The sequence below is a fragment of the Eleutherodactylus coqui genome, chromosome 2 (assembly GCF_035609145.1).
Source record: "Eleutherodactylus coqui strain aEleCoq1 chromosome 2, aEleCoq1.hap1, whole genome shotgun sequence".
In the NCBI taxonomy this organism is placed as follows: Eukaryota; Metazoa; Chordata; class Amphibia; order Anura; family Eleutherodactylidae; genus Eleutherodactylus; species Eleutherodactylus coqui.
In genome coordinates this window covers 119,010,176-119,023,904 of record NC_089838.1, presented here as the reverse complement: position 1 = coordinate 119,023,904, position 13,729 = coordinate 119,010,176, and the positions used below count along the sequence as shown (strand labels likewise).

General features: G+C 42.5%; 1 protein-coding gene across 1 annotated transcript in view; it reads right to left on the bottom strand.

Moving 5' to 3' along the window:
* CFAP54 (cilia and flagella associated protein 54) overlaps positions 1 to 13,729 on the bottom strand; it is a 394,557-nt gene that overhangs the window by 302,715 nt on the left and 78,113 nt on the right. The window contains exons 17-22 of the mRNA XM_066591462.1: positions 10,124 to 10,252; positions 7,209 to 7,362; positions 4,030 to 4,104; positions 3,827 to 3,942; positions 3,373 to 3,549; positions 55 to 147 (exon numbers count right to left, since the gene is read on the bottom strand). Coding sequence (XP_066447559.1) covers positions 55 to 147; positions 3,373 to 3,549; positions 3,827 to 3,942; positions 4,030 to 4,104; positions 7,209 to 7,362; positions 10,124 to 10,252 — 744 coding nt within the window. The remainder of the gene's footprint in view (positions 1 to 54; positions 148 to 3,372; positions 3,550 to 3,826; positions 3,943 to 4,029; positions 4,105 to 7,208; positions 7,363 to 10,123; positions 10,253 to 13,729) is intronic.

The window sequence follows — 13,729 nt, the reverse complement described above, 5'->3', positions numbered from 1 at the left end:
ATCCTTTATGTACTGTATAAATGGAACATTAGAAAAAACGTTAAAGCAGTTTACCAGTTCTCCCGTTCCCAGAAGATTATGATCATTTAACCGTACTTTAAAGTTGGGGCCTGTTACACTCTGCCCAAATAAACAGTACCAGGCCACCTAGAACATGGAAGATACGGTAAGAATATTGTGATCGCTCATCATGACCAAGTAATGAAAAAGCAGCATACATAAAATAAAAGGCTTCAAAGCTGGAATATGCATCCTAACATCACAGAATGGCTGCCACATGCAGTTTTTGACAGAAACCTGTATTGATTCCAAAAAGAGAGAAAAAAATTGTCTACGTATTGTAGCAGTGATGTTCGTTAAACTGTATAACTCCCACTTGTCTCTTCACTTCAACCTCATTAAAAATATTGCATAGATTGCAGCATTCAGTCAATGTTTGGATGTGCTGACTTAAGGGAGGATTCACACCTGCGATATGACTGAAAGTCATCATTCCGCCTCTGTTCCATTTTTGGAGCAGAGAAATAAAATGAAAACAAAAATAAATATTTCTGTTTTTTCCCCATTAATTTCAATGGGTTTATTAAAAACAGGAGAGCAAAAGGACAGCATATAGTTTGCCTACCGTTTTTTGGGGGGGGGGGGAAATTCATTGAAATCAATGGAAATGTTTATTTCTGTTTTAGTTTAGTTTCTAAGCTCCATAAAAGGAACAGAAGGATGGAATCCTAACTGAAAATAATGCAGGTGTGAACTCATTAACACTAGGAACACATTTCACTTTTTCAAGTTTAATGCTTCCTTATACTACTTCTCTCCTTTGGACCCAAGTGGACTGAATATGCGTGTGCAGCAATGGTGCTACATGAATTCAGCATTAAATGGGCTGTCCCATCAGAGACAAACCTTTCTTAGGGCTCATTCATATGGGCACATCCGGGAGCCGATGCGCCCATCTTCCTGCAGGATAAGACAGCCACACTGCAGGTGCGGAGAAAGAACACATGACCGGCTCCATTGCTGGTCTTGTGTTTTTTCTTCCGGCGCTGCGGAGAGTCATCCGCACCTGCAGTGCAGCCGTCTTCTTCATGCTGTAACACTGGTGCATCGGCACCCGGATGCGCCTGTATGACTGAGCCCTTATGCCCCATTTACACGGGAAGCACTATAGGGCAAACGATGCTCGACACTCGTCCCAGTGATGCTCACTCCTGTGCTGCTGGCAAGGAGGCAGCGCACTCTCCCCCCGCCCATCTCCATTCCCTTTAAACAGACAATCGTTCATAAGTGAACAACTGCTGTTTACACTGAACGGCGCGTCATTCACTTTTCTGCATGCAGAAGCAAGCATTTACATGGGACATCTATTGTCCAAGTTCCGGCAAGAGCACAGGAATTCGAATAATTCTGAACGATGATTGTCCATGGTCTATTAGAATGCGGCCTCAGGGGTAAATAATTGATCAGCCTGTGCCCCACTCATCACAAACAACTGTTTTTGCATGGAGAAGACATGGCCATTCAGGTATTTCGTCTGCAGCAAACACTACAATGGAATTATAGTATTGTATGATGACTATTCATATGAACAGCTGTCCTTGTAATACAGGGATGACTTAGAGTACACCAGAAGAGGAGATGCCATTATAGAGCGGCTCTCAGTGCCAGCTCATAGAGGGAGATCTAAGTGGGGGACCCTTCTCTATAAATGTCTATATGCCCCAATCCTGTGATAACTATTTTAAAGGCTGGAAACGCATATGCAGGTTTTTTTTAGCCCAAACCATAAGTGGATAAAGCAAGAAGTATAAGTCCTCCCAGTATACTTCCTATACCATCTGAATTCATTGGCTTTGGCTCAAACATTTGCATTAAAATTGCACCAAAAAGCATATGTCTTTCCTGTGTAAAGGGGTTGTCCAGTTGAAACAAGAAAAGCCACCACTTGCCAATATACAATGTTTACTAATTACCCTGTGTCCTCATTGCCCAAAATAGATAGTCAAATGTGAACAATTTGGTTTCAGAAACAGGCCAACCTTGTGTCATCATGTCCAGGTAGTCACATTGTCCATGTGTTTTTGCTCTGCCTGCCAATCTGCTGATGTCCATTGCAGATGGTAGATAAAGTCCCATGGTGCATGCACCGAGTCATGACTGACCCCTCAGGTGACGTCACATAGTGACGTTTTCTTGGCAGACCGTTTCTGTGGGGTAGTTTGCCATTGCCTCCCCAGTCATCTTTTACCCCAGCAAGCTGGATACTCATTTTACTGACTTCAGAAGGATGTAAGGCACCACATAAGTCCATTGCATAAACAGTACACAAAATGTACATGTAGAGGAAGGGCACATGTGATTATGACATGTGACCTCATTGGATGTCATGTAAAGAACAACCTTTAACCATAGCTGTATGTAAGCAATACACTTTGAATAGAGGGCAGCGGCACAGTGTACTGGTTAGTGACATTTCTTTTCTAATTTGTGTCTAAGATCTGAACAAAAATATAACTCTCAGTAAACTCAAAGACACTAAACATCATTCTAAAGACCTATAGTAATAGGCTCAACTAGATAGACACAAGTCTTTTTTCAGCCTTAAACACTATGCTAAACCATCTAATTTAAGCAATTAAAGTTTTATAAAGTTGTTCCAAACCTTTTCCCAAAATCTTTCCATTTATTGTTCAGTGGGCGGTCAATGTCATTTAGTTATAATATGCCTTTGTATACAACTCAAATTGTCTGCTTTGAGACTAGTGTATTGTAAAAAGATAAAATATTTTTGATAATAACTTAAAGGGGTTGTCCCGCGAAAGCAAGTGGGGTTATGCACTTCTGTATGGCCATATAAATGCACTTTGTAATGTACATCGTGCATTAAATATTGGCCATACAGAAGTTATATACTTACTCCCCTGGTGTTGGTGTCCCCGTCTCCATGGCGCTTTCGCGGGACAACCCCTTTAACTCTGTATGCATGCATTCACTTAATGACCGAAGACAATAAAAAAGAAAAAAGGACTGCATTCTTATTTGTAAACAGAAAAATGTCTATGGCGGGCTATAGCAAGTTGCTCTTAAGTAACCCTCCAGGCCTCCACAAACAAAGATGGCCAAACTGCTTTTCCGACTACCTGATGCATGCTTTGCATTAGTATGCAATAGTAGTCTAAGACACTACATGCTGCTCTGACTGGCCAGCCCTAGTCATGTGAGCAGCACTAGTTAATCAAAGCATGTGATGTGTCTTAAACTAATGATGCATAATAATACACAGTGTGCATTAGGTAGTCAGAGAAGCCGATGCAGCCTACTTTGTTTGCCCAGGCCCGAAGGGTCCGCTTTAATACCTGTAAACTAATTTACCTTAGTACAAGATGTGAATGGAGCTGGTTTAAACACCATTGAATGTTCTGTTCTGTAAATTAGGATAGGTGGGGGAAGTACATTCATTTTACCACCCTTTGTCTCTGTTTGTTTAATGCAGGATAAGTAGACTGCATTCTCTTCCATTTCAGCTTGCTGAATCAATTTTTCTGAATCCTGCCAGTAGAATAACATGGAAATAAATAAGCAATAAATTGTACTTCTGACTGCTCGAGTCTAAAGGAAGAACAATAAATATGTCCTAGACATTGTTAAGCTGGGAGAAAAGCATAGAAAAGTCTTGGTAACATTGCAGAATTTTATTATGCTATAGTTTAAGCCAAAGATCAATATGACTGTAACAGACTCTAGCACAACATATACACCGAATCATAATGCTAGCACACCAAAAAAGTTTAATAAAATTGATCAAAATGATAATACTAAACATTACCTCAAGGAGCACGCCAGCAGAACAGTCTAGTCCTTTATTCATCACCACGGCTTTCTGCATTAAGAAGATAGCTTTTGAGAGCTTATTCTTGTTGATTTTAGCAAGTATTTCCGATTCTACAATCCAAAATTACATAACAATGTAGTTAGGTTGCGTAGTACTCAGTCATGTATGCTATTTTTTTTATTATACTGATCTTTCACCTGTGTGGAAGCGTAAAGACTCTCTTCCTTGGATATTCCTGGAACTTTTCGATGATTTGAGATGTTCACCATCAGCTATAAATACAGTCATCGCATATTAAAGAGTTTAAGAACTTAAACCAGCTGCAGAAAATGTGTATATATATATATATATATATATATATATATATATATATGGCATTACTTATCTCTTAAATCCCTCACAGCTCCAGCGCTGATGACTCTGTGGTCCCCTCTGCCCTTTGCTTATTTTCTTGGAACCATGATATACCGCACATTTATGTGACTGCTGAAACCAATCACTTTTCTCTGCGGTGCTGCTAACATGTAAAGGTATGTTACCACTGAGACCAGTGTGGATGTACGGCATGTCATCATTTCAGAGCCAAAAAAAGCTGGAAAGTGGATTTTTTTAAAGTTTTTATAACATTTCCTACAGTTTGTTTCATTTCTAAAACTTTGGAGAACCCCTACAACTAAAACTGTGGTTTTATTTTTCAACATCATCCCCCAGTTGATCTACAAGGCTTTAAAGGGGGTTTCCAAGTTATTTATTTCATATCGTTTCCATCTAAACCTATATAAAGGAAATATATGAATTGTGGTATCTGATAGGTAACGCCGCCTGGCCAGAAGGCATGGTGATGACTTATAAATCTGTCCCATGGGCTTCTGCATTAGGCAGGTTTATGGGATGTTATCAGTGACATCCTTGCCAAGCCTTCTTTTGGCTGCAGAAGTCACGTGGGTAAACTGCAGCACGTGGCGGGGGAGCATCACAGCAGCAGGAGGTGAGTATTTTTTTTTCTGTAGGCTGCATCCCCCTGCTGCCACCAATGACCTTGGAAAACCCTATTTAATAAAGAGTTGAATAACTTTTGTAAAGTAAGTAACATTCCCTTTAGATTCATCAGTAAGTTTGATTTCAGCATTTTAAGTTTCTTTTGACATATATTCAGAATTCTGTTAAGAAAACAATTGGTAAGAGGACACTAAACTAGGTATAAAATATCTATCATCGTTAATGACTTGTAAATCATTGTTAATCAGGTTCAGTCTTTTTGGAGAAAAAAAAATACTAGACTTTAACGAGTACAAGGACCTTTAAAGGAATGTAGACCATTAATATCATAAAAACCTCACTAAACCCCAAAACAACAGGCAGCAAGTGAGCTAGCGCAGTGCAAATTAGGACTTTTGGTAGAGCCCACATTAGTGATGCCAGTGGAAGTGAGGGACATTATCACACAGCGCAGCAGCAGTAGAGGAGGAAATCAGCAGGCAGTGAAACAATGCTATAGAGTAAGAATCTGAGAGGATCTCCAACTGAAGGCTCCTAGGGTTACCACTAGAGATGAGCGAGCGTACTCGGAAAAGCACTACTCGCTCGAGTAATTTGCTTTATCCGAGTATCGCTGTGCTCGTCCCTGAAGATTCGGGTGCCGCTGCGGCTGACAGGTGAGTCGCAGCGGGGAGCAGGGGAGAGCGGGCGGGAGAGAGGGAGAGAAAGATCTTACCTCCGTTCCTCCCCGCTCTCCCCTGCAGCTCCCCGCTCCGTGCCGGTACCCGAATCTTCAGGGACGAGCACAGCGATACTCGGATAAAGCAAATTACTCGAGCGAGTAGTGCTTTTCCGAGTACGCTCGCTCATCTCTAGTTACCACCCATAGATTCCATAAGGTGAGTGTTCTTTTGTTTCTTAACACACAATCATGTAGCCCATAATGACTGCCCACTGAAGCCGAAATTAACCCTTTCCAATCTACTGTCGGACGTCTGAAGACATTCTGATTGAAGGCTGTACAGCTCCGATGTTGGAAGACGTCCGGCAGGGTATTTTTACTGTATATTTCTGGCCATACTGCAGTACTGGCTCTAGCAAGCAGATGGGGCCATTGTAAAATGGCAGAAAGAGAAATCCCCCTAGGAAACCCTGAATGCAAAATTGGATTGCAAAGGGTTAATCTACTGTAAATGTATACAAAATAATGAGACACAATCTGGTTATGTTATTTTGTTTCTTTTTGCTTTTTTTCTGTTTGCCAGTTTTTTTGTTCTACCGGTCAGTTATTGCTGTGCCAGATTATAAAGGATTCTTTATTGTTTTTTTCAGCTATTTAAAATATTTAGTGGTGCAATAATTTAGTAAGGATGTGGCTAGCCTCACCTCTTATTTAGGGCAGGTTTACTAATGCTTACTAATAGTCAGACAGGATACATTTAGGCAAGGCAGTCAGAAGTTACGGGCACATAACATAGTGGGCACGCTGTGTGATAAATTTGGTGCGCATCAAACTTTTTTGCTTTCTTTATACCACAATCTCTTTTAATTAGAGATGAGCGAGTATACTCGCTAAGGACAATTGCTCGATCGAGCATTGTCGTTAGTGAGTACCTCCCCGCTTGGCAGAGAAGGTTTGGCTGCCGGCGCGGGTGACAGGTGAGTTGCGGCAGTCAGCAGGGGGGAGCGGGGGGAGAGAGGGAGAGAGAGATCTCCCCTCTGTTCCTCCCCACTCTCCCCCGCAGCTCCCGCCCGCCGTCGGCAGCCGAATCTTTGCTCCCGAGCGGGCAGGTACTCGCTAAGGGCAATGCTCGCTCGAGTAATTGCCCTTAGCGAGTAGGCTCGCTCATCTCTAACTTTTATACATTCATTAGTCTGGTGCATTTTTTGACTTCATAAAGTCATGTGTACTTTTATAGACAATTTTGAAGTTTCTAGCAAGGCACAAAAAGTGTCTAAAACAGATAAAATATGTGATGCATGGCATGTAAGCCAGTTTTTTGGCACATTTTAGGAAAAAATGCTAGCACATTTGGATTAGTAAATCCCAAGAAAAAAAGTTTTACAATTGATGCCAGAATCCCAGCAACAGCAAATGCAGAGAAGCATCACATGGCTCGTATTTCACTGCACATTAGAAAATCACCCTACAATAAACCTGTAAAATAAATTCAGAGGCATTACACGAATAGTAAATAGAGTATGCAACAAATGAAAATGATAGCAGCCTTTGTCACCTCATACCTTTTGCTGAAGACAACACTTGAAGTTGATATTATTTGCTTCTTTACAAATGTATCAAGTTCATTGTTCTGCTAATGGGCTTTATTACATTGTGAGATGCACTGTCACAGCACTTCTACATTTTAGACAGATATAGCACAAGCAGACCTCCTACCTTTTACTTGACGGAGGATTTTGATTGACACCCGATGCTGGGCTACAATTAGCTCAAGCTGCAAATCCATCATCGTCACATTATTTACAAGTGACTCGGAAGAACTGTTTTGCACTTTAAGTGTGTTCTCTACGCGTTGTCGCTTTGCACCCAGCTAACAGAAAGCACAAACATATAGAGAATGGATTAGTATTCATTTGTGTTTCTGTGCTTTAATTAGTTTATAATCCCAACAAACATTACTTCAGGACTTAACCAAGAATTTACAAAACATTAAATATTCAGTAAACAAGGAATCTGAATAATATAAGGTTTTTCGATAAACTCGGCTGAGCATCTGGAAATGAGCATGAAGTAGAACCTTACTTGTTTATACAAATGCTGGGGCTCGACATCTTACAATAACTATATGTTTTACTTTAAAAGGACAACTCAATCACAGGCAAAGGCTTTGTTCGCATCTTCATTGCAGATTATGTCAGCTTTGGTAGAAAGAACAGCAATGCCTACAGCGCTATCCTTCCCCTTAAAACAGTGGATACTATGACGAATCCAGATGGACTCCTGTAAAGGCCCATTTAGACACAAAAGTGATCGGTCAAAAATCGCTCAAATGACAGTTTGAGTGACAGCTTTGAACGATCATTTTGCATAAACTAATAAGTAGCTACTCAGCTAGTAGTAGCTTATTAGCGCGCAAATGAAGCCTTTAGCTGAATGCAGATAACAGCCGGAGGCATGTTATCTGCATTCAGCTCCATTGTTCTCCAGCGGGTCTGCAGCTGAAAGAATGCTATCAGCGCTAACCACAGAGAACTCATCGTGCGGTCCTGATAAGCAGGAACAACTGGTTTCAAGCTGGCTTGAAGTCAGCGATGAATGAATAATGCACGAGAAGTGCACAATGGGTGCTCGTTTAGACGCAGTTATTATCGCTCAAAAGATGGCTTTTGAGTAAATTTTGAGCGATAATCGTTGTGTCTAAATGTGCCTTAGGTCAATAGGGACTGCCACCTATCAGTGGTACTGTTGTACATCAGATAATACCTTCACATCTTTATCAGTGGACTATTTAAGTATGTTTTTATTTCTCTACTCATCCTGTTGTAGTATCCTTTGAAGTGCAAATCTATCACATCCATGTCTTTGCCATGTCATAGGTATGTGTATATGTACACCATATGGACAAAGGTATTTAAACACTGCATGTTTTTCAAAAAAGTGCTTTATTATTCTATTTAGTAAGGTGTTGACCCTCCTTTTGCTGGTATTACAGCAGCAACACGCCGAAGCAGACTTTCCACAAGTTCTCTGTAAGTCTGGGAAGAAATAGCCCGCAATTCCTTGTGCAAGGTTGTGACAAGATATTGCTGTGAAGATGGGCGTGGGTGGCGGTGTCATACCCGTCTCTCCAGTTTGTCCCACAAGCGCTCGATCGGATGAATGAATAGTTATTACAAAGCAGCTTTTTATTTTTTCCATGCCCTACCCAGCATACCATTTGGCAAAGTCAGTATTTGCATATTTGCTAATTTTCTGCAGTGTCCGAATACTTTTGTCCTTACAATGTATATCATGCCTCTTCGGATCTATTTCATTAGCCTGAGGAAGAATCCTGAGAGGTTCAGAAGCTTGCAATAACATCATGTATAGAGATGAGCGAGCACCAAAATACTCAGGTGTTCGTAACTCGAGCCAAGCGTTTCTTAACCCTTTCCAATCCAATTTGTATCCTGGTTTTCCTAGGGGGCTTACTCTTTTTCTGCCGTTATACAACGGCGCTATATTCTGGCTAAAGTCAGTACTGCATGAGGTGACACGTTGGATAGGCTCCGACAGCAGAGAAGCTGGCAATATACAGTAAGAGAACCCCGACAGACGTCTTCCAACATCAGCGCTGTACAGCCTTAAATCATGATGTCTTTAGACGTCAGACAGTTGATTGGAAAGGGTTAATGTTCGAGACCTCGGTTCGAGTAACGAACCCCATTGAAGTCAATGTGAGACTCGAGCACTTTTCAAGCTGACCCATGCTCTGCCTAAGTCTCTCTCTCCTCAACATTTTTTTTTAACTGATCCAACGCATCTAAAATAAACAAGTAAGCTTGCTTATAGTTTTGATTAAAACTCTTTTTGTTTATACAGCTCCTATGCAGACTTATGTGTCTCCATGTTTACATTACTCCATTTTCTTTGGCCGCTACTTTTATTGGAGGCTCTAAAATCTCTGACAGCAATTTTATCAGATCTGACAGCAAGAACAGTACAGCATTCTTGCAGTGAAAAACATGGACTCCACAACAGAACCCTGAAAGAACCCAACTAACAATCAGCAGAGTCTATCTGGCACTGTTGGAATCTGTTGTACGATGGATCTAGCATGACACAAATTTAAACAGTGCCTAAAACATTTTTAAGTATAGCGTGACCAAGAGCCCGTGGATGTGTCTATAGGAAGGGCCATTATCACTGAAAAACCATATTAAACTAATAACAGGCCTGCAAAAAAACATAATAGAATTTTCAAAACAAGCATAGATTGTTCCTTTAAGCAACACTCTACGACTAGAGATGAGCGAGCGTACTGGCTAACGCAAACTACTCGAGCGAGTAGTGCCTTATGCGAGTACCTGCCCGCTCGTCTCTAAAGATTCGGCTGCCGGCGGGGGGAGGGGGGGGGGGCGGGGAGCGGCAGGGGAGAGCGGGGAGGAATGGAGGGGAGATCTCTCTCTCACTCTCTCCCCCCCTGCTCCCCCCTGCTCACTCCCGCAACTCACCGCTCTCACCCGCCGGCACCCGAATCTTTTGAGACGGGTGGGCAGGTACTCGCATAAGGCACTACTCGCTCGAGTAGTTTGCCTTAGCAAGTACGCTCGCTCATCTCTATCTACGACCCATTACTTCTCTGATCTTACCGTTCTAATGTAGTGGTCAGCGATTGGTATATTATGATATTCAACGCCTTCTGATCGGGAGACAGCTAATCCTTTAATTGCTTTGTCTATGGTTTCATATGCAAAACCCAGCTGTGTCAGAGGGGCTTTCTGCAATAACAATATGCCACATAAGGATGAAAGAAAATTTTTATCTCAATCTGAAAATAACAAGAGACCCGTTTCTAATGCAAAAATATTTTTCCTAACAAATTTCGTAATAAATTCATACCCAACAATTGACAAATTGATTTTACTGTACAAGAATTGCAAAATTAATTTCTGTGTGACCCATATAATAAATTAGATTACCTAGGCTCCCAGGCTTCCATTCCCAATTCAATAAGATTAATGGAGCCATTTGTCCCAAATGCATAGAGCACTCAAATAACAAAGAGAAGGAAAGAAAAATATGCATGCAGAAAGTTCACAATGCTGTAAACTTTTACAATGAGAGCAAACTAGTAGTTTTTAATTTAACACAATAAGGTTAGTTCCACACGGGCGATCGCGATTTTTCCATGAGAAAATTGTGTCAAAATCACATCCTTTTCCCACGATTTTTGAGCAACAACGCTGCTTTTTCTTGCAAAATCATTGCTGCCGCTCGCGATTTGCTTGCACGTTTGTATTGCGCTATTTTGCCGTGCTTTTTTAGTGAAAGTCAATAGGACTTTCTAATGTTAAAATCATATCACAAGTTTGTTGCGTTGCAATGCGATAAAAAGGAGGATCCATAGGGAATCATGGGAAATAAAAAATGCACATGGCAGAAAGATAGAGAGCATGCCATGATTTTTTGCTCTCGCAACAATCGCATGAGTGAAAACATCGCTAATGGGAAGGAAACCATTGTAAGGTCTCTCACACACTTGCGTTTTTTTAACGCGAATGTCAATGGAAATTCTAATGTTAAAAATGAATCGCAAGTTTGTGCTTTGCGACTTTTGTGCAATGCATTATTAACATTAGAAAGTCCCACTGACATACTCGTTAAAAAAACGCAGTGTTAACACAGCATTAAAAAACACAAGTATGTGGGAGCCCTAAGGCTGGGTTCACACAGGATGGATTTGCTGCGGAATTTCCGTGCGGATTGTCTGCACACAGCTCCTAATTCCTGGATTAGCCAGCAAAGTGGATGAGATTTTGTAAAAATCTTGTCCACATGCTGCGGCCAATCCGTTGCGGACAAACCGTGCGGAAACAGCCATGCAGCGCAGAAATTAAAGACGCAGCATGTCAACTCTCTCCTCTCTATGGGGAGAGACGGCCGCAGCGAACATGCAGGCATCGAAGCTGCTCCAAAACGCGCAGCTGCGGTTTTCCAGTGGAATTCTCACTGAATTTCGGTGCGGCCAATTCGGTGTAAACCCAGCCTAAATCATTAGCTTCATAATCTGCTTTTTTACTTCCTCTCGCATCACGCGAAACCACCCTAACGGACTTTACTGGTATGAAAAAGATGCAAAATTCAAACCATCACATAGTAAAAGACTAACACTGTGTCATTTCAGAATAAACACACTTTGAAGTTTGCCTGTTTGCCTCTGAAATGCTCTACAAGCAGATAGAGGACCTGCCAACCTTCATGCTGCAGTATGGAGAACCTGGCAAGGCCTGCCTGCTTGACTTGGAGCTCCATTCCCAAGTTAAAACAGGCAAACTTTTAAGTGTGTTTATTCTGAAAAAACTAGTGTTTCAGAATAACACTTACATGGGGGCACTGTGCATATTTGTTCTGGGTTCATGCTGCTCATGGTTTGGGCAGCATGAACCCAGTGACAGATTCCCCATAAGACTAGTGATTCATACATCCGTCTTAAACCAAAGTTTGTTGGAGTAAAATGTATATGCCTCACAATCAATTTTGTTAATCTTTTGCTGTCCTATAGTCAGGCAAAGATTTTCACTAAATTTACACCATTTTCTGGGTTTAGAAAAGAAACATCTGTATGAAAGTTTCTAAGTCCCGGTCTCCCTCCGCCAGGTATCCCAGTATCCCATCTCTATTCTTGTGTTCTTGCTCACAGAATTTAGAAATTAAAAATCTGTCTGAAAGTTTCTAAGTCTCTGCCCCCTCTGCCAGGTAACCCAGTAACCAACATCAATTCTTATATTCTTGTTCACAGATCTGAACAGCTAGTATTAAAGATTTGATTTCCAATACTTCAAAAAGAAACAAATAACGGGAAGATCAGCCTTAGGTGAATTTTATTACAACGTAGAGCAGGCAACTTAAAGGGGTTGTCCGGCCATAAACATCAGGTCTCATTACTTCTGTTTGCCCAATACAATGCACTTTGTAATATACATTGTGCATTGTAAATTAGGCAAACAGAAGTTATTCACTTACCTCTTGGCTGCCCCCCCCTGTGTTGCTCCTCAGTTGCCATGGTTCCTGGTTCCGACAAGTCTCTTCTCCTCTTCTTGTCGGGACGACCGGGGACGCGCCTCTCCAGCACAGCTCTGCGCATGTGCAGAAGTTCAGCCTGGGAAGCTCAGTTCTGCCTGAGGAGGCGTGGCTGCTGGCTCTTCAACTCCTAGGTAAGAATGAGAGGAGGGGCGGGCTCTCGTGGGGGGGGGGAGGAGGGAGGGAGGGGGGAGGATGGATGGATGAATGGATGGATGTGTGCAAGTGGCTGTCAGAAGTCCGGGGGGGGGGGGGAGGGGCGGCAGTAATGTGTGTCTGTGCAATGTCAGGATGGATGGATGGATGTGTGCAAGTGGCTGTCAGAAGTCCGGGGGGGGGGGGGAGGGGGGGGCAGTGATGTGTGTCTGTGCAATGTCAGGATGGATGGATGGATGTGTGCAAGTGGCTGTCAGAGGTCAAGGCGGGGGGGGGGGGGGAGGATGGATGGATGTGTGCAAGTGGCTGTCACTTGCACACATCCATCCATCCCCCCCCCCCCCCGGGACTTCTGACAGCCACTTGCACACATCCATCCATCCATCCTGACATTGCACAGACACACATCACTGCCCCCCCCTCCCCTCCCCTCCCCCCTCCTGACATGAGTGTATAACTCAGTCTCCCCTGGCCACACCCCCTCTGATTATAGTATGCAGCAGGGGGCGTGGCCTGGGCGGGGAGAGACTGTAGAGCAGTTCAATAGAGGTGGGCGTGTCGTGGGCGGGGCTAGGACGTAAGCTGAGGGAGGCCATGAAATTTTGCCTGTTCATGTCTCTTACTACCATCGGGAGCGCGCACACAGAGGCGCCATCTTTGAAAGCTACAATGAACATCAGAGTCTAAGGTAAGAAACTGACATTGCAGCTGATCTGCCGGCCGGTTTGAGCCCCTGTATGCTGTCTGTTACTATCCTTACTGAAAGGAAAGCAGCAGCATTATAAAAATTTTTACCCTGTGTGGCCGGACAACTCCTTTAACACAAACAGATTGTGTCCAAATATCCACCTCTATTATATCAGGACGAGATACTGTGGATACTGTGCCAGGCATTAGGATGGTATCTAGAAAAGAGCCCATGTTGGGATCAGTCTTGTCACTGAGTACGTTTGTGGTAAAAAAAAAAAAAGAGGATTCCATTAAAACCTGGCTTGCAAAGAAAGGTGTTTGCACACAAC